This window comes from Saprolegnia diclina, assembly GCF_000281045.1.
Source record: "Saprolegnia diclina VS20 unplaced genomic scaffold supercont1.1, whole genome shotgun sequence".
Classification (NCBI taxonomy): Eukaryota; Oomycota; class Saprolegniomycetes; order Saprolegniales; family Saprolegniaceae; genus Saprolegnia; species Saprolegnia diclina.
In genome coordinates this window covers 906,405-922,706 of record NW_008246068.1, presented here as the reverse complement: position 1 = coordinate 922,706, position 16,302 = coordinate 906,405, and the positions used below count along the sequence as shown (strand labels likewise).

The 16,302-nt window shown below is 60.2% G+C and overlaps 7 protein-coding genes across 7 annotated transcripts; 5 read left to right on the top strand and 2 right to left on the bottom strand.

Annotated features, from left to right (window-relative positions):
* Positions 1-119: 119 nt before the first annotated feature.
* SDRG_00302 (hypothetical protein) lies at positions 120-745 on the top strand (the record flags this gene model as incomplete). Its single annotated transcript, XM_008605773.1, has 4 exons — positions 120-122; positions 147-298; positions 358-570; positions 733-745. The coding sequence occupies 4 exons, from the start codon at positions 120-122 to the stop codon at positions 743-745; spliced, it is 381 nt and encodes a 126-aa protein (XP_008603995.1).
* Positions 746-884: 139 nt separating this feature from the next.
* Positions 885-6,916, bottom strand: SDRG_00301 (hypothetical protein). Its single transcript, XM_008605772.1, has 6 exons — positions 6,235-6,916; positions 4,268-6,188; positions 2,573-4,208; positions 2,074-2,514; positions 1,617-2,020; positions 885-1,563 (listed from the first exon to the last, which is right to left on the bottom strand). The coding sequence occupies exons 1-6, from the start codon at positions 6,872-6,874 to the stop codon at positions 891-893; spliced, it is 5,715 nt and encodes a 1,904-aa protein (XP_008603994.1). The 5' UTR covers positions 6,875-6,916; the 3' UTR covers positions 885-890.
* A 708-nt stretch (positions 6,917-7,624) lies between these two features.
* SDRG_00300 (hypothetical protein) lies at positions 7,625-9,303 on the top strand. The gene has a single exon (XM_008605771.1). The coding sequence runs from the start codon at positions 7,642-7,644 to the stop codon at positions 9,247-9,249; it is 1,608 nt and encodes a 535-aa protein (XP_008603993.1). The 5' UTR covers positions 7,625-7,641; the 3' UTR covers positions 9,250-9,303.
* A 96-nt stretch (positions 9,304-9,399) lies between these two features.
* SDRG_00299 (hypothetical protein) lies at positions 9,400-10,406 on the bottom strand. Its single transcript, XM_008605770.1, has 2 exons — positions 9,807-10,406; positions 9,400-9,754 (listed from the first exon to the last, which is right to left on the bottom strand). Exons 1-2 carry the CDS (start codon positions 10,181-10,183, stop codon positions 9,520-9,522), a joined length of 612 nt encoding a protein of 203 aa, XP_008603992.1. The 5' UTR covers positions 10,184-10,406; the 3' UTR covers positions 9,400-9,519.
* A 774-nt stretch (positions 10,407-11,180) lies between these two features.
* SDRG_00298 (hypothetical protein) lies at positions 11,181-12,061 on the top strand. Its single transcript, XM_008605769.1, has one exon. It carries the CDS (start codon positions 11,204-11,206, stop codon positions 11,924-11,926), a length of 723 nt encoding a protein of 240 aa, XP_008603991.1. The 5' UTR covers positions 11,181-11,203; the 3' UTR covers positions 11,927-12,061.
* A 443-nt stretch (positions 12,062-12,504) lies between these two features.
* SDRG_00297 (hypothetical protein) lies at positions 12,505-13,332 on the top strand (the record flags this gene model as incomplete). Its single annotated transcript, XM_008605768.1, has 1 exon — positions 12,505-13,332. The coding sequence occupies one exon, from the start codon at positions 12,505-12,507 to the stop codon at positions 13,330-13,332; it is 828 nt and encodes a 275-aa protein (XP_008603990.1).
* A 42-nt stretch (positions 13,333-13,374) lies between these two features.
* Positions 13,375-14,895, top strand: SDRG_00296 (hypothetical protein; the record flags this gene model as incomplete). Its single annotated transcript, XM_008605767.1, has 1 exon — positions 13,375-14,895. One exon carries the CDS (start codon positions 13,375-13,377, stop codon positions 14,893-14,895), a length of 1,521 nt encoding a protein of 506 aa, XP_008603989.1.
* Positions 14,896-16,302: the final 1,407 nt, after the last annotated feature.

The window sequence follows — 16,302 nt, the reverse complement described above, 5'->3', positions numbered from 1 at the left end:
ACGCCAAGCCCTCGACGCAGTGCGCCTTTCTGCGAAAGGAGTCGCTCCTCAACACGCGCCAGCGTCACCTGCTGCTCGCCACGACAACCACGTAAGTCTCCATGCGACCACTGGTGGGCATGGTACTACAATGTAGTGCACTGTAGGTGGCGGAGCTTGTCGCCCGCCTGCGCGAACCACCGCCAAGCTGGGCCTCGGGCAAGTCGCCGACGCGGCGCAAGGGCGACCACAAGAAGCCCGCCATATCGCCACCGGCCACGTGGTGGCTCTCAAAGCCTTGCGGCTTGCGCACATCGACGTGAGCGCCCGGCGGGAGATTGAAGTCCCGCACCACGTGCGCCATCCTAATATCACAAGGATTCACGGGTGCCATTTCACGGTCTCGTACCTTCTCTTGGCAACAGAGTACTGTTACCACGGCGACTTGTTCGACTACAACGAAGTCAACAAGCCGCTGCCGAGCCGGACGATCCGGAAGTTCACGGGGCAGATCGCGGCCAACCTCGGTGCGCTCCACGCTGCTGGCGTCATGCACCGCGACATCGAGCCCGAAAACATCTACGTCGACGGGTTGCTTGCTCACTCTCTATATCAAGGTTTACCTTGGTACTCTTACGATAACAACACCAATAAAAGCTTTTGAGCCAAATGTCTTCGAGTCTTCATGATCGCAGAGGTTTGCAACAACACTTATGCAACCACAGAGTGCCTATGCACATGCAATGCTTGCAGCATCTCGACGTAGAGAAGCGTTGTCTATCAAGAAAAGCCACCCGCTGCGAGCAGCTCATTCGTCTCGTGGGCGGTCCAACGGCTCACGTTCTGGCTCGTGTGCTGCACTTTCTACCTATATGAGTATGGCCCAAGACATAATGTAAAATGTCGTTGATTTATGCGGCGACGCCACGGGCAACGCGGACCTCGTCGACTTGGGCGCTGGCAAAGCTGTTGAAGATTTGCTCGAGCGTCGTCTGCGACACGGTGTACTCTCGGATATGCAGCGCCGCCTTCTTCTCTTCAATGAGCCCAAAGATACGGCCCAGCGACATGTTGTCGCCAATGATCTTGAGGCGGCAAACGTCCAAGTGGCGCTCGACAACCGAGACGTTGGTCTCGCCCAGCGACGCCTGCAGCGCGCTAATGCAAGCGTCGTACCGGTCCTCCCGACGCCACCAAGCACTGACGTCGTGCAAGAAGACGCTGCCGTCGCGAGCGAGACTGTCGGCCAGCGTATACCCTGTCGGATGGTCGTCTCGGATCAAGTGCACGCGGTCGGGCCGGCCATGGGCCGTGCAGTACGTCGCCACTGCCTCCCGATCCATCGCCGTTTCGGTCGCGTCGTCCACCATTGTAGCCACAGGCTTGAGCTTGAGATGGAGAAGCAAGCCGTCGCCAAAGCGCGACTTGAGGTGCTGGATGCTGCCAAGGCAGCGAAGCCGGCCGCCGACCATGATGCCCACGCGCGTGCACAGCGCTTCGCACTCTTCCATGCTGTGGGTCGTCAAGAAGATCGTGGCCGCCTTGCGCTTGGTCGAGAGGTCGGCGAGCACGTTCCAGAGAAACCTAATGCGACAAAAGATGAGTTAGTTGCCCTATGTACATGTGCTGCATCGTACCGGCGTGAGACCGGGTCGACGCCCGTCGATGGCTCGTCCAAGAAGAGCAGCGGCGGCGCGCCAATGAGAGCGATCGCTACTGAGAGCTTGCGCTTGTTGCCGCCGCTGAGCGTCTTGGCGAGTTTCGTAGCGAACGGCTCGAGGTGCAACTGCGAGAGCTTCTCGGTGACCACGGCCTTGACCAAGGGACCTGGCACGCCCTTGAGCACAGCAAAGAGCTCGAGGTGTTCGCGGACGCTGAGCAAGTCAAAGAGGGCGTCAAACTGCGGGCAGTAGCCAATGAGCCGGCGCACGGCGAGCGGCTGCGACAGGAGGTCGTGGCCGCCGAGGGTTGCCGCACCCGACGTTGGCAGGATGTCGCCCGTGAGCATCTTCATCGTTGTCGTCTTGCCCGCGCCGTTGATCTACGCGCATTCACATATGCATTCGGCAAATATCGACAAGCAAGAGCACATACCCCGAGGAAACCAAAGCACTCGCCACGGCCCAAACCCAAGGAGAGGTCGGCGACGGCCACTTTGCCGTCGGGGTACGTCTTGCGCAGCGACGTCATGACAACAGCGTCGTCATGGTTGCCAGCGCGCACCCGTGCGGCTTCAACATCGACGTCGTGGTCGATTGTGCTTGGGTCGTGCTCGTCACTGACGCGCGTGGTCCGGCGGCGCCACGAGGCCGCGATCGACGGAAAGCAGAGGAGGTAGTCGATAGCAATGGCGAGGCTTGGGTACAGAATGGCTTCGATGGCCAAGTAGACAATGCTCCAGCCAGCATTCTCGGTCGAAAATGCCGACGACGACACGGTGCCGGACGTCGGACCGATGATCGCGCGAAGGCTGAGGCTGTAGAGACCATTGCCGAGGCAGAAGAGGGGCGAGAGGCGGAACACAAACACCAGCGTCTACAACCGCACTCAACCCAGCGAACCCTCCGGATCATAACATCAGAGATGAACGTACGTCGTTGAGCGACTCGGTGGACGGGACGAGCCCGAGGATCGTCGAGACAAGCATGAGGTACACGCCGAGGTAGATGTTGCAGTTGATAATGTAGCCTTGTGCTTCGGCCGGCTCCTTGCACAGGAACGATGCGCAGTAGCTAAAGCCGACGACGGCGACGCCGGCGAGGACAAAGAGAGCAACGACAACTGCGAACGCGTTCGTGGCGCACGTCGCGCAGTCGACGCCCGTGTACGGCGTGATATCAAATATCTGGATCGCTCCGAGCGCCAGCGCCGCGGGGACCAAGTACAAGGTGCAGTCCCACGCGAGGTTGGCCAGCCAGAACGCCGGAATGCTCACGCCCGCGAGCAGCTGCTGGTGCTTGACGTTCGTGCTCACATGTCGCTCCTGGACGAGGAAGGGCACGATCGACGCTGAAAAGTAGGCCATCGCCACCACGATGAATGACGTGGCCGTGAACGAGAGGATCGTCGTCGAGAGCAGTTTGCTGGCTTGTGTGAGCGGCAGCGGATGGCTCATGACAACCACCGTGGCCGTCGGTGTCTGTGTGACCCACCGGACAAGCGCATCATCAACGGCGGCCTTGTAGATGCTCGGCGCGTGCGTCGCAGTCGTGTTGCTCAAGAGCGCGTACCCGACCACTTGGCTCGACGCCGATGTAAAGAGAAGCACACGGCCAAATGCGGTGGGCAGCACCGCAGGCAGCGACGTCTGCGCCATGCTGAGGCAGTACCCACTCGTATCGCTGGCGTTGATCGTGTACGGGACATCAAAGACCGTCGGCGTTGAAGTCGGGTACGTGATGAGCGGCAAAGAGGACGCGGCGGCCGCGCGGATACTGCGTGTGACGCCGTCGCACCACGCGTCCGACCCGTCGAGACACGTCCACGGCAGTGGCGTCTCGGCGCCGAGCGGCAACGCGCGCGTCGACATCTCGATCGGCGGATCGTTCTTCCGGGTCGCGCTCGTCGTGAGGAGCAGCATCCCGATCGCAATGTAGACGGCCGGCCACAGCGTCGAAAACGTCACAATCTTGCGGTCGCGCTTGGCGCACAAGTAGCGCTTGCGCCACAGTGCTTGAAAGTGCGCAAGAAACCGAGCGGCCTTGGACATTGGGGCGGCCTCGAGGATTCGAAAGACGGACGACGTGTCGACGGTGGGCGACAGGTCACTGGGCTGACTGCGGGTGACGTCACCGTCGTCACCGTCGGTGCTGGGCGCCTCGGCGACGGTCAAAAACACCTGCTCGAGCGTCGTGACCGAGATGCCGTAGGACTCGACGCCGAGCTGCGTGCGTTGGGCGTCGAGCGCGGCAAAGAGCTCGGGGAACCTCGGTGCGCTCTCGAGCGGTAGCTGATACGTGACGTCCGTGCCGACGTGCGCGCCGAGGGCTGCCGAAGAAACAAACGACACGACGAGCGACGAGAGGTCGGCCAAGTGGTCGCTGGTCGTCGTGACGAGCGAGAGGTTGTAGCCGGCCCCAAACGTTTGCTTGAGGTACAAGGACGACCCAGCGCAGCGCAGTTCCCCGTCGGCAAGGATCGCGATGCGGTCGCCGAGGATGTCGGCTTCGTCCATCGAATGCGTCGTGAGCACAATGATGCGGTGTTGCCGGTGGCTGAGCACGGTTTCCCTGCACAGGCACCATGAGTATCAATCTTTCAATGCATCGAGATAGCAAGTCAAGTGTACCACATATGCCGACGACTGTACGGGTCCATGCCGGACGTCGGCTCGTCCAAAAACACAATCTGGCTGTCGCCGAGGAAGGCAATCGCGAGCGAGAGCTTGCGCTTCATGCCCCCCGAAAGGGCCTTGCTCGGTGTGTGGCGCTTCTCAGTCAAGCCAACGGCCCGGAGCTTCTGGTCGAGCTCGGCTTCGTCGCAGCCCTTGATCCGGCCGTAAAACGCTAGGTGCTCGTAGACGCTGAGCTCGTCGTAGAGGACATCGTGCTGCGGGCACATGCCAATCGATTGGCGGATGGCATGCATGTCGCTTCGCAGCGAGAGACCGCGCAGCAGCGTCGCGTCACCGCTGGTCGGCGGCAGCATGCCCGTGAGCATCGAGAGCAATGTGGTTTTGCCCGCGCCGTTGTGCCCGAGGAGACACGTGATTTGGTTCTTGTACAAGGTGAGCTGGAGGCCGTGGACCGCCACCTTTTCGATCTTGTCGTCACCGAGAAATGCCTTGCGAAGGCACTGGATCTGCAGCGCGTCGCCGGTCCGCTCTTGCTGTTTGAGGTCGTCCGTGACAGCTTCGACATACGGGTGTGGTGGCGGCTCGTGTTGTGCCAAGAGCCGTGCCGACATTCGCGATGTCGCTGAGGAAGAGACCCCGCGGGATCGGTAGAGCCATTGCAGCGGGAACGTCCAGTGTTCGGGCACGCCGTAATCCTTGGGAATGACCTTTTCAAAGTAGAACCCGACAAGCGTCAAGAGGAGCGTGTCAAGTGCGAGCATGTACAGCGCCGTGTCGAAGCGAATGTTGTGGCTGTCGAGGAGATGCGCCGAGTGCCATGTGATGCCGCCGCCGTTGACCTCGGCGCGGGCCAGCGCCGAGATGCCAAACGACATGGCGACCGGCGGTGCGAGGCACCCGAGCGCCTTTGCGCCTTCGGACGCCGATGTGGAGAAGGCTTGGCCAAGCAGGAAGAGGAGGAGGAACACCACGAGCCCGAGGAAGGCGCCGGTGCGCGGCCTCGAAAAAAACGTGCTCATGAAGAAGCCAAACGCGACGACGGCGAAGCCAAAGAGCGCGAAAAAGAGGTACAAGAGCAGTGGCGACGTGTGGGGGAAGAGCAGTTGGCTCGATGCAATCGTCTGCAGCGCGGCAACGACGAGGACAACGATCCCGTACGTGAGCATCCACGACCCGACGATCGCACCGTCGGTGACACCGAGCACCTTCATCATCTCGCGGGCTCTGGTTTCCTTCTCCTTGACGAGCGCGACCAAGAGCCCCGTCACGAGCTGGACGTACGAGACCACAAACACAAACGAGAAAAAGTCGCCGGCCGTCGCAAAGAAGGGCGACGCCGTGTACGCCGATATCGGAAGCGGCAGCACGAGACCGCCAAAGTACGGCTGCGGCGCCTGGCGCAATGGCACGAGCAGCAGGCGCCGCGCCTCGAATGAGAGCTCGCGCAACGTGAGCGACGCGCCCGACGCTTTGTTGAAGGCTGCGACAGCGGCAAGCAGCGCATCGTCGTTCTGGACTTGCACCATGAAGCGGTCGTCGAGGAGGTCGCTTTGAACAGACGTACTCCCTGCCACGGTGCAGGCGCCCGGGGCCGACCCGTTCCACGATGGCACGCACGCTGCAAAGCGCGTCAGAAGCGTCTGCAGCGCGAGGAACCCGTTGCGCGCGTACCTAAACACATACGATTCAAGTAGGGCTAGGGTAGGGGTAGGGTACCGCTGGTACGGTGTGGCAGCCAACGCTTTTTGGTTGGGATCGACGCCGGCGCCGGCCGTCGACGGCGCATCGCCCGACGTCGCGTTGAAGCGCAAGGTGTAGGAAAGCGCACCGGCCGTCCCGAGGCGCGGCGTCGCAACGTCAAAGACAATGGCCGCGTATATCTTGGGATGGCTCAGATCTTGGCCGTACGAGCCGCCTACACAGTCGTGTACATGAGGTGGGGATTGCAGAGTGGTGTGTACCCGAGACGTAGTTTTCAAGCGCTGCTTCGTCATGGTAAAAGGCGAGGGCGTCGACGAAGCTCGGGATGACGAGGCCGCTCGAGGCATTGGTCAGCGGCACGCGCGGGTACCATGCGTTGACGGCAGCGGCAAAGTACGCCCGCGTGTACGCCGTGTCGGGCACAATCGCGAGCTTGTACGGCACGACCTTGCCGGCGCAGGCCGTGGGCACAGCGTACGGCGACGTAGGATCAATATTGATGGCGCCATTGAAGAGAAAGAGCGACGAGCAGCGCTGGCGGTCCGTGGCTGAGAGGTCGTCGAGGCGCCGGCCCTCGGCCAGCGACATGGTGCTCAGCCGCAGTAGTAGGCCCGAGATGGTAGCCTCGGTGGCAGCAAACTTGGCTGGCGCCGGCGACGTGGCCGGGTAGCCTTGGTAGACCGAGTACGTTGGCGCGATAGAGGCCGACGACGAGAACGTCGACTCCATGTTGTCCGACCAGCCGCTCGGGACGGTGATGTCGGCGGCCTGCCCCTTCAAGATGCCAAGGATCACGATGAAGACGACCGGCAGCACGAGCTCAAAGCCGAGGCGGATCGGGTGGCGCTTCTTGAGCAGCGCGTTCTTCCACAGCAACGTGCGCACGTGGTGGCGGCTCATGCGTTGACACAGGGATTTGGTGAATGTGATGCGATGCGTTGTCAGCGTGGTAACGCCACGTGTCCTAATTAGGACATGTCCCGTGGGACACATGGAGTCGAAATGGACAGGCCACGACGTTATCACAGAGACCTCGTGAGAGTCCCAAGAAGTCCGCACTCGAGAGCCATGTTCAGCGCTTGCAGGACTCTAAGTAGTAGCGATAGAGGTGCGCTTACCAAACGACGGAGATGCAACTGAAGGTCACCACTACTTGTGTTCGCTAACCTCTACCGAACATTCCGGACACGTTAGCTCCGGTGAATGGACAAGAGAATACACCAACACCCAACACAGTAGTGTTCTACCCTCGTGTCCTACGCGTGAAGCTATTGGATGCGAGCTTGACGTACCCTTGCGGCGCCGTAGGGCGAACATGCATGGACGTGATGACGACAAGATTCCTGGCGTCATCTTCAACACGAGGATTAATCCTAAATGAAGGTCGCCCACCGATCACATCCGAACACGCTGATGACTACAGGCTGGCGCGTCGTCAGCTACCAGCACATGGACTCGTTGGACATGCGAGCTCGTCGTGCGTCAAGCGAATCTGGTGTGCGCGTCGAAGTCATCGCCCAAGTGCAGTGCAGCCGAGCGGAACGTTAACTATACTCTTTAATATCCACGCATTTTCATTGGCTGAAATCGACATTGTGAAATCGCTTGATTGGTGGAAAAATTCTATCAAGCGAGCGACAGACTGTCATTGGATTGTTGCGGGAGCGATGGCACCGAGCTGGGACGACGTCGAGGTGCTCCATGACGTCATCGCCGCCTACGCCGGGCCACTCACGCAGCTCCTGCATGGGTACCTTCCGGCCACCTTGACCGACGCGACTGCGCTCGCCGTGTGGCAAGACGTCTTTCGGTGCGACTGGGATGGCGACCTTCCGGCGCTGCCACGTCTCCCGCCGCATGGAGGTCTTTGCCAGTCGTTTCGCCTCATCACGTCGCGTCGCATGTACGAGCACGTCAAACGCCGATCCGACTACAACGAGGTAGCGTACCGGGTCGACTATGCCGACGGCCACGATGGAAGCGGCGCCCGGGCCATGGTGCGCGTCCTTGACATTGATCATGTACCGATGCAGCACATGTGGCTCGATGAGCTCACGGCGCTTTTGGCGCATCCTGTCGCACTTGCGCACGCGGCGATTGCGGGCGGTCACGTGACACTTCTTCGCCACCTCCAAGCCAGTACCGAGGTCGATCTCGGCCAGATCCAGCATCTGCATGGCCGCGACGGCCTTGCCATGGACGTTGCCGCGTACCACGGACATCTGGATGTGCTCAAGCTTCTCCACGACGCAGGTTCGACGGCGTGCACGACGGACGCAATGGACCACGCTGCGTTCGCTGGCGATTTGCGCATGGTGCAGTGGCTCGGCGACCATCGGTCCGAGGGCTGCACGGCCAACGCCTTGCTCTTGGCATTGGCAAACGGCCACGTTGACGTTGCAGACCATGTGCGGCGGGTCTACGGCGACCATTTCTCGTTTCAGGCGTACGACATCGAAGCTGCCGTGCTCCGAGGCCACTTGAACGTGCTCACATATGTGGTCACGCACTTTAGTCAAGCCATCGAGATCTCCGAGACCGCGCTCACGTATGCGGCTGCATATGGTCGCCTCGACATGCTCGCGCTTCTCTTGTCCAGTCCAGCGGCAGGCAGCGTGCCCTCGTCGGCCATGATCGGCGCGGCCGCGCACGGGCACTTGGATGTGATTACGTTTCTGCATGCGCACCCCGCTGCCCAGCGCGGGTTTGGGCCGCGTATCCTCGACGCCGCTGCGCGCAACAATCACATGGCCATCGTACTCTTCTTGCACGAGCGCCGGTCCGACGGCTGCACGCCCAACGCGCTCGACCGCGCCGCGCACCGTGGCCACGGCGCCATGGTGCAATTCCTCAAGACGCATCGGTCCGAAGGCGGCACGACGCGCGCGATCGATTGGGCCGCCGCGGCCGGTCACCTCGAGATCGTCCGCTTCTTATACACCCACCCGACCAACGACGGCTGTACGTTTCGAGCACTGTACTGGGCGGCGCGCGGCGGGCACATGGACGTGTTGGCCTTTCTGGCGGCCCGCGATCCGCAACGACGGGGCGCGAGAAAGGCGACGCGCCGCGCGTTGCACATCGGGCACAAGCTCGTGTTTGACAACTTGAGCCTCGCGGGCTGCACGACGCAAGCCGACCGCGAGGCGGCGGCGACCACCGAGTGGTTTCCAATCGCATGGCGCATTCGATCCGATTTGTCGGACGATCAAGGAACCTACGGCGACGACGACGACGACCTGTTTGAAGACGGCTATGGCTATTACGACCACTAATACAAACTAACTACTGAAGCTACAAACTACGCGCTCGCTACGAGTTTAAGAGACTTTTTTGAGGCCATGCTCGGCGAGCGCTTGGAGACAAGGGAGCTTGCGAGTCTCTCCGTGGGCGAAGTCGCTGTGAACCAAGATAAAGGATATTCATATATATATATATATGCTGGTGGTTCTAGTCGGGGTGGCGTGAATGTAGTGTACATGTTGTCACCGCAGATCGATCCACATGCATGGGTACGGTGGTGACGTGAATGAATTGACGCGGTATTACAGCTTGGTCATGACGTATAAATAACACTCGGGCTGGTCCGGGTACTCGTACGGCGTCGTGGGAATCACCTTGCACTCGACGCGCCAACCTGGGTGTGCCAAGCAGCGCAACCGGGTCTCGCTGTGGAACGTCGAGACGCTGAGCACCTTGCCGCCAGGTCGGAGCACGCGGCAGAGCTCGCTCGTCACAAGGCGGCTGTTGGCGTCCACCTTGGTCGAGTCGGACAGAATGCTAGCTCGCCCATGGTACACTGTCTCATTGCACGTGTCATTCGTGTGTGTACCTGTCGAGCGTGCCCTTGTCCACAATATAGTCGACCGTCGCCGATCGGTACGACACGTGACGCGCGTCCATCTGCTGAAACTCCACGAGCGAGTTCGTAGCGCCTGCCTCCTTGGCCTGCAGCTGCTGCAGCACAATGCCAGAAAAGTCCATGTTGGCGAGCACAAAGCGGCGGCCTGTTGCGGCGGCGAGCGTCTCTGCGATCGCCGAGCAGCCGCAGCCGAGGTGCAGGACGAGCGCGCCGTCGGCGAGCGCCGTCAGCTCGGGCGCCATGGCCTTCATCGCATCGTGCTCGAACGAGAGATACCACTCGTCCGGGCTCGCCGTGCGGCCGTAGAACATATTCCAGAAGACCGCCGTGGACACTTGGTTGGGCATCGCAAAGCCGCAAGATTGCACGGATGCCGGATAATCCTACAGGCTACTTATCCGGAGGATCCGGCCTCGACTTGAAAGATAGATACAACAAATAGATACTCGTTGTGCAAGGTGCATGACGCTACGCCAACGCTACTGGATTGGCTCGTGCGCGGCTGCGATCTTAGTGCTACAATACATTTCGATCACACGTCATTGCAGGAGGAAGCGCTGCCGGTCGGAGCCACCCACTGAGCCACACTGGTCCCGGCGGAAGTGGCCCGAGAAGCTTCCCCAACCGAGTAAACACGCACCCGACGCGATCATCCGACGATGCTTTCCCATCTCGGATGGGAACCACCTGTGCAGTGGCGACACGGGTGGCAGCTACGAGCGGCTGCATTGATGCTTGAGTCTATAGTTGTTGGACCGCTGCAAAGGCGAAGGTTGTGCGGAGCTTGAGGGAATGGATACGAGCAAGTGCGCTCGCACACTATAAAGCTGCCTATAAGATGCCACTAAGCTTAGCCGGTGCCACAAAGTTTATCGAAGGGTTTGTCGATTCTTGAAGCCCCTTCGTAATCCAGTGCCATCTGAGTTGACAGAGGTCGTTGGACGTCGACCTTGGCGTCTAGAGTGGCGCTACGTCGTCTCAGCTGCGTCTTGACTTGGGTAAAGCGCCGTGCACGACGGCGCTTACTACCCTTTTATCAGCCGCGCCAACTTCGACTTCGGGCGGAACTCTGTGTTACACCACCGCTTACTTCGATGTTTATGGTCCAGAACTTCGGCCCATGATCCGTGTCAATGACTCGAGCGTGACGTGAACGTGGGCATCACATGCTCTCTCCCTCTTTGCAATGGCATATGACCTTGTTAATAGGGAGCTTATCCCACTATTTGACTGCAAAGTCGTGTTTCGCAATGTACCTGCTAATGTTTTCAAGGAGATGACCTTCAACGAGATCGGATTGAACGACCTACATTCGTTCAGAGTGCTGGTCACTTTGCCTTTTCACGCGCGTCAAGCTCACGGATTCAATGTCCAAAATGAAGTCGCCGACGCACGCCCCGCCGACCAAGTCGCATGCCGACCGCACGTGGCACATCCTTGGCATCGTCGTCATCAACATTGCGCTGCCCATTGGCATCTACAACTACATGAAGGCGCACACGTCCGAGATTTACGCCGTGGCGCTCTCGGGCGTGCCGCCGATGCTCAAGACATTGTACGAGATCTTTGCGCACAACCGGAAGGACTTGGTCTCGTTCATGCAAATCTTCTCGATGATCTTCTCGCTGGTGCTGCTCTCGCTGACGACGGACCCGCGTGTGCTCATGGCCAAGGACTCGTGCACGACGATTTTTTTTGGCTCGATGCACTTTCTATCGTTGACATGGAAGGAAGATCTCTTCTTTAGCCTCCGGCGCCAAATCACCGACAAATCCAAGGAAGAGATGGACGCCAAGTGGGCCAACCCCAAAGTCCGCGAGGTCTCACGCTTCCTCTGCATCGTCTGGGGCACGTTCATGATCACGGACGCGATCTTCCGCATCGTGCTCATCTACCTCCTCTCTGTGAGCACGATCATCCTCATCTCGCCCTTCATTGGCCTCACGCTCATGTTTTCGCTCGGGTACTGGACCTTCCGGTACCTCTCGACGCACGAAGACGGCGAGGACGAGGAAGCCACTGTGCTCTTGCCCGACGAGAACGATACGCCGTACGCAAACTACTCGACCAAAGTCGCCAGCGCCTGCTAAGGCGACAGCGAGACGCGCGCCACGTAGTCTCGAAATTTGTGTCTTTTATCCAATATATAGTCATAGTGTACACATGACCTCTCGGCTTGTTTGAAATATGCTTCGAAATAACAAGCTTTCAAACGTTAGATGCAGCTACGCATGAACTCTAATTGTTTTCTTGTGTACCAGCAACGAGATCTACAGTACGGTAGCTTGCCCATCGTTCGGACCGCGATACCTTGGCGCGTGCGCATCGAGTGGTAACGCCACACGATTTCGCTCTCAGTTCCGTAGCGACCCTTGCCAAAGCACGTTCGAGTTGTGTGTGGTCCCGCGTACCAGTGCTGTACAAAACATACGCCTGTCTGCATATTTTCCTTTCGTGGCCTCTGCATGACCTGGCAAGCGGATATGGCAGCGCAGCCACCTTCAAGCCGAGGCCTTATTAAGCCTAATTAGGATATAAAGCCCGCATTTAAGGCCCCGTTCAACCTAATTAGGACAAAAAGCCCATGTTTGAGGCGAACTGGCTGCACCAGCTGTCTGCCAGCGGCCATCAAAGCTCCGAGGCCATACAATGTATCGGAACGCAAAGTATGGGGCGCCATAGCGAGTGTGGTCGGTGGTACCGGTACAAGACGGCGACGAACGCGGTCGTTGCATGGCTCAAGCGCTCGTCGGTTGGCAAGGCCAAGAAGGCCAAGGCGAGCGCGGGTGAGTGGACGACGCCGATGATCTGGGCGGCGGCCGTCAAGATCGCGGACAAGGCGATGCCGGTCCCAGCGAGCATCATGCGCCAGCTCACGCGTAGCATCCGCCTCCGGTGGCTCTCGAGCCAAGCGGTTTCAGAGCCGGACGAGGGCCACGTGCACTTCCTCGACCTCCTTCGCGCGATCAAGGCCAAGCTCGAGCCGTTGGTCGAGGCCCGCCAGCCGTCGCCTGCAGCGCCCGTCGTCGACGCCACGAACCTCTCCAACACGTTTGACGCGCTCTCTGTCGATGATGACGACGACGATACCGACGCGCCCGACATGCCGGCGTTTGACGTCGCAGCGTTCGTCCCGCCCGTCGAGCCGACGCGGGCCGAGGCGTCGCGCGCCAAGCTCCTCGCGCGCATCGACGCCGAAAAGTTCCGCGCGTGGTGCTTTGTCTCGGACATGGATGAGCTCATGGGCGAGGTCAAGGCCGTGTGGCGCGACTTCAAGCAGGGCAAAACGACGCTGGTCGCGGCGACCGCAGTCACCAACGCCTGTGTCAAGCTCGTCGGCACCCTCTCGAGCGAGCTCCAGGTCGAGCACCCGTATCTCAAGACATTGGACGAGATCGCTGTGCTTCTTGGCGACCACGGCATGCTCGAGCCGATCACGCTCCAGTACAACGTGCCGCTGGAGCGCATGGTCGAGGTCATTGTGCTCTCGCGCTGAGCGGCCGTGCCCCGCAAGTACGACGGCATTCTCCGCATCGTCATGCAAAAGCTCAAGGTATCCGCGTCCGAGGCCGACTCGGTGCTCCAGAGCGTCATGCCGATCGATCTCGTAAACCGTGGGTCGGCGCTCTTCTACACAAACCACCTCGACGAAGACGACAATGACAACCTCCTCGACTTGCATTTGCTGCTCGTGGGCCTCTTGGATGCACTGCAGCCAGGGACGCGGCTCATTTGCCGGGACGGCTTCTTTGGCCCCACTTGGGACGAGAGTAGGCAGTCGGCGCCGACGCGCAAGGCCTTGTTCCAGACGCTCCTCGCCGACGTCCTGCCGCCGCTCTTGCATCAAGTGCTCGACGAGCGCGCGTTCAAGATTGACCACCAAGACGACTTTATGCCATTCCACAAGCTCGTCAAGGAGTACGAGACGACGCAAGTGGTCACGCTTCCGTTTGTATTTGCGGCGCAGTGCCTGCTCGAGTCGATTTTGGCGGTCCAAGGACCCCCCTCGGACGCGGTAACCGTGGCCAGCGTCGGGGCGTACGCGACGGACGCGATGCGCCGTGTGCTCCAGCACCTGCAGACGTTCAAGGAGTCGCCCGGCGAGCTCTTTTCACCGCCGCACACGAAGCGCAACCTCAACGTCACGGTGGCCTGGCTCGGCAATACGCTTCGTATCGCGACCACGTACCCTGGCTTTACCGAGAACGAGGTCGCACGCGCGTGGCTCAACCCGTGGATGGCCGGCCAGCATGTGCTCATGACCACGATGACGCTGGGCCTCGACACGGGCATTTTCCTCTTGGACGACATTGGCCAAGGCCGCTTGGTGCTCCACCTCTACAACGCGCTCCGTATTCGCGATCACGTTGCGCCCGTACCGGTGCTCGACATGCTCGCCGACCTCTTTGAACAGGGCAAGTCGGTGTGGGCCGGCAGTCGCCCCAACGCGCCCGGTGGGTTCCTCAAGGCGCACCTTCTCGCGTGGGGCTACGAAGCCAAGGATGCACCGGTCGTGGCTGCGAGCTCCCGCAACCAAGCCGGCGAGGTGGACGCCAAGACTGCGCACCGCGACAGCAAGGACCGCCGGAGCAAGTTTCAAAAGGCGCATGCAAAGATGCAGCGAAAGGGCCGGACGCTGAATGTGACGGAGCCCGAGCACCTCAGCCGCGCGTACCGCCTCGCCACGTACATGGAGGCGCCGGTGATGCGCAACGAGAAGCTGCCGTCGATGCGAGACCTCCAGCGCACGATGGACGCCGAGTGGGACCGCTATTTGCATCTGGACTTTGGTGCGATCGGCCTCCTCTTTCGCGAGATCTGGACACACCTGGTGCGCACGCTCGGCTTCTCGGGCGTCGGGCCCCAGTGTCCGCAATTTGATCCAGACTGGCGCGAGACCCAAGAGAACAACCAGATCCACAATGAGAATCTGTGCCTCCAGACGCTCCTCTTTTACTGCGACGAAGACCCCGCGTCGCCCAAGCTCGCGGTCGCCGCCGAGGTTCTTGCTTCGTACGCGACGCGCCTCGAAACGGATGTGCTCGTCGCCCCAGCCTAGTCGTTGTGCACGCTATTGTCTGTACCTTTGGTGACGCGGTTAACGTCATCATGTATTCTATGCTCAACGAGCCGAGTACGCTCTCGTTAGCTGAAAGAATATGGTCGTCGGAAGGGCACAGGCGGCGACATGAGAGTCCCGTATTTCAGGGCCGATGGGGCAACGGATGTGGCTGCGAATGAAGTCGCACACAATATATGATCTGCAAATGTGGTGGCACAGAACCAGCACGGTACCTTGCTGTGCTGCGATATGTCGTCGTCGCTGATTGCTGTGGACCGTTGGTTCTGTGTGGTTGAAGTAGCACGCTGTCGCCCGCTCAACCCGATCCCATTCCTGCGGTAGGCACAGGAGGGCGATGGGCCATCGCGACGACCATTTGTACCGGTACGAGATGGCTCTCGCGCGCTGTGCGCGTGCCACGTAGGCAGGCGTGCTTGGTTGGTACACTGCAGTGATATGACGCAGTTCTCTGTCGTCAACCCCGGAAGACGCGCGGAAGCGGAGAAGCGGAGAAGTCCACTCTCTGGCCAGACTCACATGCGACGGTAGCAAAGGATCTTCCGGCGCAACCGCGACCACCCGAGGCGTGCCCACAACGTTGGGAAGACGAACGTCTTCGTTTCGAAGCGCCGCCTGTCTGCCAAACGGCAATATAGAAACGGCGAGCGTTTCGCGGACGCGATCGACTAATATCACGCAACTTGGCGCCACCGCCCCGACTGTTCGTTGTCGTCGCCATTCAGGGCGCCATACAACGACCGAGCCGAGTCGTGCACCCAACCCGTTCGCGGCGAAGAGTGGGCCGTCACCTAATCGATGCCTTTGCGGACGCCCAAGCTGCCCGGGACAAGCCGTGTTGGCCGAGACGATGGCGCGCGTCTGGCACACACAGGTGGTCGGTGGCAGGTTTTGTGCAGCTGGCTATTTGCCACAAATGCCAACACCGTGTGAATCGAAGGAATGAAGCCACTCGCTGGCGTCACGCTATGAAGAAAGCAAGAGCGAGTGCGAGCGCGTTACACGCTACGCCAAAGGACTCGAACGACTCTCAACCACCATGTTGACGACGTGGGTTTTGCGTCGAAGATCTGCTATCGGTTGGCCGCTAGCGGTTGCCCACGACGATGCCAGCAGGGGTGAAGTTGGGTGGGTTTAGCTTTGGATGGCGCGACGAGGCGCGCACTTGCGCGGCGTATGCCGTGGTCTCTGACCGCGACACAGTGTGTTTGTATGGTATACACATGCCAAGAGGAATCCGTGGACGCACGGGACCGGAAGGCGCGGCGAACGTTCCGTCGAAAAATATGATTCCAGCCAGTTGGATAAGAAACGCTTTTTTGGCCAATCAGATGGCTCGAAAAAGCAGACGGCAAGTGGCCAGCGCTTAGACTGGCTGTTTGTATG

Coding starts and splice junctions, on each gene's coding strand:
- SDRG_00301 (XM_008605772.1), bottom strand. CDS start 6,874: ATGAGCCGCCACCACGTGCGCACGTTGCTGTGGAAGAACGCGCTGCTC. Junction 6,189..6,234: donor GCTTGAAAACTACGTCTCGG/GTACACACCACT, acceptor ACGACTGTGTAG/GCGGCTCGTACGGCCAAGAT. Junction 2,021..2,073: donor AGTGCTTTGGTTTCCTCGGG/GTATGTGCTCTT, acceptor GAATGCGCGTAG/ATCAACGGCGCGGGCAAGAC.
- SDRG_00300 (XM_008605771.1), top strand. CDS start 7,642: ATGGCACCGAGCTGGGACGACGTCGAGGTGCTCCATGACGTCATCGCC.
- SDRG_00299 (XM_008605770.1), bottom strand. CDS start 10,183: ATGCCCAACCAAGTGTCCACGGCGGTCTTCTGGAATATGTTCTACGGC. Junction 9,755..9,806: donor GACAAGGGCACGCTCGACAG/GTACACACACGA, acceptor TGGGCGAGCTAG/CATTCTGTCCGACTCGACCA.
- SDRG_00298 (XM_008605769.1), top strand. CDS start 11,204: ATGTCCAAAATGAAGTCGCCGACGCACGCCCCGCCGACCAAGTCGCAT.